This window comes from Carassius carassius, chromosome 21, assembly GCF_963082965.1.
Source record: "Carassius carassius chromosome 21, fCarCar2.1, whole genome shotgun sequence".
NCBI lineage: Eukaryota > Metazoa > Chordata > Actinopteri > Cypriniformes > Cyprinidae > Carassius > Carassius carassius.
In genome coordinates, this window is record NC_081775.1 from 15321023 (window position 1) to 15329819 (window position 8797).

At 35.5% G+C, this 8797-nt stretch overlaps 1 protein-coding gene across 2 annotated transcripts in view; it reads right to left on the reverse strand.

Moving 5' to 3' along the window:
• The window catches only part of hmcn2 (hemicentin 2), an 81605-nt gene extending 76171 nt beyond the window's left edge, over positions 1-5434 (reverse strand). For both annotated transcript variants that reach the window (XM_059503455.1, XM_059503454.1), the window contains exons 1-3: positions 4796-5434; positions 1085-1155; positions 414-572 (exon numbers count right to left, since the gene is read on the reverse strand). In XM_059503455.1, the coding sequence (XP_059359438.1) occupies positions 414-572; positions 1085-1155; positions 4796-5051 (486 nt within the window). In that variant the 5' untranslated portion in view covers positions 5052-5434. The remainder of the gene's footprint in view (positions 1-413; positions 573-1084; positions 1156-4795) is intronic.
• Between the last annotated feature and the right edge of the window lie 3363 nt (positions 5435-8797).

The following is an 8797-nucleotide window of genomic DNA, read 5'->3' on the forward strand; positions in this document are numbered from 1 at the left end:
AATCCACCAAAATATTTGTTTAGAACATTTTTGGATTGTTTTTGTTGTAATAAGTGCTAGATCTTTGCATATTTCACTCCTGAATCAGATGAGAATATTAAACAATATTATGGTTAAAAGATTTTAGCAGTTTGAGTACTGGTGAATTATTGTGATGTTTTTATCAAGTGTTTGGACTCTCATTCTGACGGCACCCATTCACTACAGAGGATCCATTAGTGAGCAAGTGAAATACATGCTAAATTTCTCAAAATATGTTCCCCAAAATTTGAAACAAACTTATCTAAACCTTGAATGGCCTAAGGGTGAGTGCATTTCCGGCACATTTTCATTATTGGGTGACAAAGCATGATTTCTGCATCACCAGCAGCACTGAACAGAACTGCAAAAAGACTTCAAAGATCTGTCGCTACCTGAGACTGTCGGAGCTGTACAAGCTGAAGAACATCTCGTTTCAATCGATAATCTTTGGCTCGGGCATCTGTGAAAACGTAGATGAAGGATCCCGGTAGAGAGACCTCCAGAGCCTTCTTGATGGCCCCAATGCTCATCTCTGGACAATCCCCTCCACCCTAAGAGAGAACAACAAGGCCTTCATCACTGACATGGACATTTATGCACTAACCAGAGCACAAGAAAGCACATATTGTATTGGCTCGGGGTACAAGTTCCAGTACTTGCTCTAGAGCCCAAAGGTACAATAAGAACAGAGTGCTAATAAAACTGTAGCACTGAAGACAGATCAAGTGCTGAAACGAGCCAAGATACTCAGCAGAAGCCACAAAGAGCAAATAAGAACACAAAGTACAGAATATGATTCGATGATGATTTTTGAAGAACGAGGCCAATGACTGCTGTGTCTTTTGATGCTAAAGAATACAAGTATAAACACCTGAGCAAAGTTACCAAGAGATGTGTGGAGGTTAAAAACTGTATGTGTGGAAGTGATAGAGGAGGAACTTTGAATTATATAGTAATCTAGTGTGGCATAATAAAGTAAGGACATCATTTTAACCACTCAATGCAGTGTTTTTGTTGTGTTGTTATTTTTTTTCTGTTTTTTTTTTTTTTGACTGGTGCCCACCTGAACAAACAGCTCTTGAAGATCCTTCTGGAACTTCTTGGGATCAGTAGTGATGGAAACAGGACCAATGTCTGGAAAGGGATAAAAAAGGAATCAAGAAACATCTATATTACATATTAATTGTATACAAAAGCTTTAAAAAGGCTTTACGTGACATTAGTTTTGGAAAGTCTATTACAACACTTCAACAAGGATATCCCGGAGCAGGAGTTTAACCTTTTTTTAAACCGTGCGGATTAAGTACAAGCAAAGCTTCTTCCACAGATAGGACCCTACTAATGACTGTAGATCAAACTAACAAACTAGCTACAGACCCAGCCAACTCCTAATCACAGAACACATTTGTCCTGGATTCTTCCTCATCAACATCTGCGGATACAAATGACAGTCTCGAAACATTTGACAGCTGATAATAAATTAAAGACCTTGCAAAATTCCAGCAGTCCTCATGAAATACCAGATTGGGTGCATAACCTCATTGCATCATTGTTTAAGATTGTCATCATCCACCTAGATAATCTCTGACCTCTTCTCATTTCACTACTATATCTCTTGTGTCTATCTCTCCCATTCTTTCGTCTCGGGATGAATTGTGTCCTCCCTGAATTTGGCACTTATTTGGACTCACTCAGAAGCTGATTGATTAGAGAGCTGAATATATGGCACATGGATGAAAAAGCATAAAGAAGATGCATCGTTATGATCTGAGTATGGGTCAGATATCCCACATGGTTTATTACTCTAAACAAAAAAAAACATATATAAGTTATTAAAAAATAGAAGACAAAGAGGTGGATTACAATTTGACAGTGCTTTGGAAAAAAGGACAAAGGGAGAAATTTTGAATATGTCTGAGGAGAAGTATATCTTCTTCTGAGAGCGAATAGGACAGATCAATACACCATTATTTAACAATAATAATAATAATAAAAAACATTTATGTTATGATCTTCAGCACTGAATGCAAACAAACTTTATATTGAATCCAAATGTACTTTGTGTTACATTACATTAGGAATAATAATAATAATATATTATAAATACTTTAATGATTTTGTCAATATTAATATTAATATTACAAAATCAGGCTATGCTGAAAAAAAAGCATAGAGTTATTTTTTGGTTTAAAACCAGTGCACTTGAAATCAGCTTGAACCAGCTTAAACCAGTTAAGACCAGCAAACCAACTAAGGCGGATTTAGTGTTTATTTCAGTCTGTATATAATAAAATAGAATATAATATAAAACTAGCATAGCATGGTCAAGCTGGTATGTTTTGCTAGTTAAGAGGGGTTTGGGTAAGTTGTAAACATAAAACTAGCATCTGTAAGCCGACCTGGAGGCACAGCTAAACCAGCTTAAACCAGCTAAGACCAGCAAACCAACTAAGACTGGTTTAGGTTTTTTGAACTTGTACTATTATATTATATTATATTATATTATATTATATTATATTATATTATATTATATTATATTATATTATATTATATTATATTATATTATATTATATTACACTGTAAAAATGATTGTGATTTTAACTGTAAAAATGCTACAGTAAAAACCTGTTAATTTGTTATCATTAAGTTTCCATACTATATACGGTGAATAACTGTAATTACAATAACTGTATTATGAATGTTTATTGCATTATTTCAGTTTCATGTGCGTTACCATGATGGTGTTTAGTGTTTGTATGAATGACACTGTGCACCTTCTATATAAAGCTGTTTGTGATGAGCTTTGATTCGTCATGTGACTTTCTCATCACCATCTTGGTTGTTATCAGTATTACAATGGTTCAAAACAGATATTAGTACTTCAGTATGCTGGTTTATAACATCAGTTAATGAAATACGTTTTTTATTATGAATTTACGTCTGTAAAACCTAAAATGATGTTATCATATATTTAACAGTGAAATTCTGGCAATCACAGCTGCCGATATTTTACCGTAAATGTTGCAGATTTGTTTTACAGTATGTATTATATTATATTATATTTTAAATATTAAGGTCATTTTATCAACATTAATATCAATATAACATTCTCAGCTGTAAACAAGCATATGCTGGTCTGTTTTGGTGGTTTGGGGGGTTTGAGCATCTGTGTACTTAAAACTGTTAAACTATCTGTAAACCAGCTTGAGAGAGCAGCTAGACCAGCTGAAACCAGCTAAGACCAGCTTTAGTTTCTTCCAGCAGGGTTCGAAACACAAACACAAATGTTAATGAACTCAAGCAGCAATGCAACCAGTTCTAACATTCATTTTCATTTTCTGCACTTTCTTCATCCCTCTCTCGGCTGTGAGGGGCCATTAAGTTTCTGTAACGCCTTTCTGTCTGTCACTGGCTGTCTTTGTGATCTCAGCGGTTTACAAGGTCCCCAAGGGAAGGCCACATTAAAAGGTGAGGGAAGGACTGGCACCATCCCCCTACCAGTCTAGGACTGACGTCTCTCCTCTGACTGGGGGGCTGGGTTGAATGTTCCAGAGAATTGGATGGAGGACTGGGGGTGATTGTGTTAATTACATACTACCAGACAACATGTGTTTCTCATCAGCTCCTTGGGCACCCTGCCCCCCCAAGGCTAACAGATAGCTGGTTTCAAACCGCTACATTGTGTAAGCGTACCTGAGAACACAGTATCCTCTCTGCAGTCTGTGACCAGATGTGGAATTTAAACAGATTTCATAAGCATGACAAACATTCAGTAGTAGTCAGAAAAATTATGATGTGATTTGCAGATTAACTTGCTCAAAATTCAGAAAACAAAATGTAAATGGGAGAAATAAAATACAATTCTGATGCTTAAAAGTGCACTCAGTGAGTTTCGTTAATATGTAGCTTATGGATTTTTGTCAGGGTAGCACTATATTTAAATTTTACTGAAAAGGCAATAGAAGTACAGTGCATATAATTCATTATACTGTTGTTTGACAACACACCAACTGTGCAAATGATGAAATGTATTAGTGGGAAAAAAAATTCAACATAAAACAGTTCTGGTGGGAAAAAAAATGTGAAACAGGAACTTTATACAATGCCTGTAAAGACTAAGTCTTTACCTCGCAGCCTTATTTTCTTTAACATTTAATTCAATATTGAGTCGATAACCTATAGCCATTGGCCAGGGTGCATTTACTAACTGCTGTCATTTCACACCAAAACTGTTTGTTTATCTTTTGTTTCATTCATTTTTGTCTGTTTTTCTGGATAGCATGTAAATGGACATTATTGGATTAAATGTCAACATTGTTGGTGATTTGTGCTGTTACATGGGTTTATATTTTTTCCTATTCCTTTCATACCTATTCTGTCTGTAAAAATATAAAGTAATCATGATATTTGTGTCATAGTAGTATAGTAACTGGATCATAACTAGTAGATCATGTGATGTTAACAGTGGCTTCCATGAGAGGGCAACCTGCTACATGTAGAATAAAACATCACTCCATGATGCCATGGATCACTACCTTTCAGCGGTCCCTGGTGGTGAAGATGTTCCTAGCAGCCCCAACACCTTTATTCATTAGTTCCCAGACAATCTTTAATGCTTGGCCTCACAAACATTTATATTCAGTCAGAAGTTATTTATTACATTTATTACGTTATTTATTATTTATTTAATCACTTTTATGAGGTAAACTAACTGACATGGATAATTTATAATTGACTTTAAGAATAAAGCTGAAATATAGGATTGTGCAACTACCTGGATCATGGAAAGGAACCAGCACGAAGTTCTTGATTGGTCTTGTTCTGCGGCTCAGGGTTCTCTCCAAGATCCGAGAAGCACCATCTATCACCTGTTTGAGATCGTCGTACATAGAGCCGGTAACATCGAAGACAAAGGCCAGTGTTGAGGCGCTGTCATCCGCGCCGGAGTGTCTCTTCACCGGCGAGACGGATGAGGAGAGCGCGCTGGTGGTCAGCGCCAAAATGACGAAACTAACGAGAAATGTATTCATTCTTGCTTGAAATTCATTAGACTCTATTTAAACGAGGCATATGAAGAAATAACGGTAAAAACTAATTATTTAAAAATGTAAAAGATGTAAACCAAGTGATTGTGGAATAAAAAAGATAATCAGTTAATTAACGGGGAAAAAAGTTTTAAATTGTCCCTAAAGACTTCAAAGTGCCTTGAGTTCCTAGAAAAACAGTTGGGATGTAAATAATCCTACTCGCACTGGATAAACGCTACATGGAGTAAATTCCCTGCGTCTTGTCCCATCCTTGGCTGAGTTACGGAGAAAACTTGTAAGAAGCGCGTGGACCCTCTGGAGCTGAACACTGCAGTGTTGGGGAGGGGTGTGAGGAGTCCTTACAACCTGATTTTTTTTTTTTTTTGTATGTATGTAACTTGACCCGATTGTGACTCCAAACCCCATCCCACATGGTCTGCTCCAGTTTAACAGGGAGCTACTCGAGAAACCCGTGCCAGCTGCCATGAGAGAGATGGAACTACTGTATAACACTGTATATTGTTGTGCCCATCTTCTACATCACAATAACAAAGTCTCACAGGCAGCTCTACAACAAAACATATGATGTTTTGCACTTATGCAATTACTTTCTAACACTACTTTGTTGACACTATAATGTAAAGTGTGACTGGAGGAACTTATGGCACTGTGGGGCAAGTTGTCTTTGTTCACTCAAGTAAATAGCCTATTTCTGAGGTTTCATTCTTGAAAGTCAATGAGTGGACACATACCTTAAAGTCTTGGCTAAAATGAAAGAGCTTTCACTGTTATTTCAATGGTTATACAGTTTATGATCTGTTTGTTCAACAGACATTGAAAAAAACAGTGGGGCATGTTGTCACAAATTAACCTATACTATTAAACAGCTTATTATAGGGTTGTAACTTACATTTAAACATTCAAACAAATATGTTTTAAATTAAATAACTTAATAACAACTCATTTTAAATAATATTACAATTAATCAGTTGATTACATTATAAATATACATTTGTGGCATTTATGAAAATTCCTCTTGTCCTAAAAACATTCAAACTTTCAGTTAAAATAATCGACTTGTGTCAGAATGTATGCCAGTGTGGTTTTACTGAGCTCACAATAAAACCATGTTCCATTCCATTGTGGAGTTTTGAGGACAGAATGCATGAAAGTTATTCTAATTTACAAGCATTTTGAAACTAACATACAAAACCAATAATAGAGAAAACATGCACTCGTATTACTAGACCCAAACAGAACAGATAATAAAACACAGCCCCAACCTTTCTTACATTCTTCTTGGGAGGAATATTTAGTGCATGGATAGGGTTGAAATAATTTTAGGTTTATTAATAGAGTGAGTTTATACTCAGCTGCCACACAGCTAATAATATACATGCTGTTCTCTGGACTCGGTTTAACGTGTGGCATAAGTGACAAGGCTCCGGGTAGAGGCATCCCAGATGCTTTCTGAAAGGAAAGACTCCGGATACGCCTCAACCCCTTTGTATATCCGGATAAATTATGCTGCTATCAGTAACTCTCAGATACATCAATCAATCCTCACGTAGCTTTTGGTCATAATGTCATTTAATGTTGCTTTAAGTTGATAGCGAGGCAGCAAATGCTGTCAAGTTGATAATAGAACATTACAAAAACGGAAGGAAAGGAGGTCTTTGAGGATGTCAATGACCCAGTAACCTAAAAAAAATAGCATTCAGTACTATTTACATTGTAGCCTTTAGATTTTTCTGGAACGACACCAAACATAAATAGCAGGCTTTATGACGGTATACAGATGTTGTTTCTGTGATAATTTGATCTAAAAACAACAAGAAATTTGCTCTCAGGTCAGTACATGGTTGGTCAACTGATCAAAACGCACCCAAATAGCCTTGCCAAATAACACAATGCCATTCAAAGACATTGAACTTAGGAAATGATTTCATCTTCAGCATGGGCATATACTTATGTTTGGTCATTGCAGAAGTATTGACTAGCACTGTTTAAAATAAAGGGTTTAAAGTTTTTTTTTTTTTTTTGCAGTATGGTTATAGAAGAACCCTTTTGGGTTCCCCAAATAATCTGTCAGTGAACTGTTTTTAACAGAACCATTTTTTTTCTCAGTGTGAAGGGCTTTTTCAGATGCCAATAAAGAACCTTTATTTTTAAAGGGATAGCTCACCCAAAAATGGAAATTTTGTCATTCATTTGCCCTAAAGTTGTTTCTTTTTTTTAACACAAACTGAAGAATGTTGGTAACAAAACATTTCCATAGTAATTCTGTCATTATTTTGTTCAATAGCTTCTTCAAAAAGAAGATATTTTGAGAAATATCCCACTTTTTTAAGTCTGTACAGTCAACAGGATCCAGTGTAGTATTGTTGTTTCAGAGCTTCATTATACTGTACTGAAAAAGTTGAAATATTCTTCAAAATCTCTTTTTTTGTGTGTTCCACTGAAGAAAGAAAGTTGGCTTTGGAATGATATAATGGTAAGCAAATGCTGAATTCTGGGTGAACTATCCCTTAACATAATAGTCATGGAAACATTTTAAACCGAAAGCAAAATGTTAATGAAACTTTTCCTATTTCCATATCAGTTTACCATTAGAAAAACAGTGCATCTGTTAAAATGAAATACTCTTAACATGCTGTTTGCCTGCATCCTTCCAAGTCTTCTAATTTTTCCAAACAGGCGGTTCATCACCCGCTGCACTTAACAACGTGGGATAAATAATCCAGACCTCACTCCAAAAACCATGTTTATGACCCTTCATATAACAATTCGTGCCTGTGCGAAACATACATTCCTCTCCTCCTCTATTCACTGTTATTCTCTAGCTGTCCCGTGTGACGAGGGTGTGAAGTCTGTTTTGTTTTAGTGCTGGATCGGGAAACTAAGCCTGCGAGCTGAGCATGGGGTCTGTATGACTTTAGTCAGCGAGAACACTTTTAGTTATTGCTGAATCAGAAGCCCCAGATGTCATGTTGACTGGGCCACCAGCCTTGAGTACCACATAATGAAACGGAAGACCTGCTATAGACGCACAATGAGAGCTCCAGGCAGCAACAAGCCATCACAAGACTTGGCTGATACCTAAAACCCTTGTGTGCCTTCATGAACTGTTGCAAGGTTACAGTTCCATGCACATACCCGACCCCCACAAAATAACAACTTTCAGTCATATTTGAAATTATATATTTTGAATTTTTTTTTAACTTTTTCGTGACAAGGACCTCAATTTTTTTCTAAAAAAGGGTTCTATGTTTTTTATATGTGTGAGAGATGACTGATTATATTTGTTTGACATAAATATACAATTTTATTTTCCCCTATTTTTTCTGTCATTATTTCTTAAAAGCAACAATAATCAGTAATAATATTACATCTTAATAGATAATTATTTTTACAATAATCTTTACATTTTATATATAAAATTTCATATATAAAAACATATAATATATATAAACACATACATTAAATAAATTGTATATGTATATATGTACATATATACAGATATTTCTTGCTCACCAATGTGGCTTTTATTTGATGAAAAGTACAACAAGCAAAAAAGTCAAATATTATTACAGTTTAAAATAACCGTCCATTTGATTGTATTTTAAATTGTAATTTATTCTTGGGATGGCAAAGCTACATTTTAAGTGTTACATGATCCTGCAGAAATCATCCTGATTTGGTGTGCAAAAAAATATTATTCTTATTATGAAGGTTAAAGACAGTTGTGC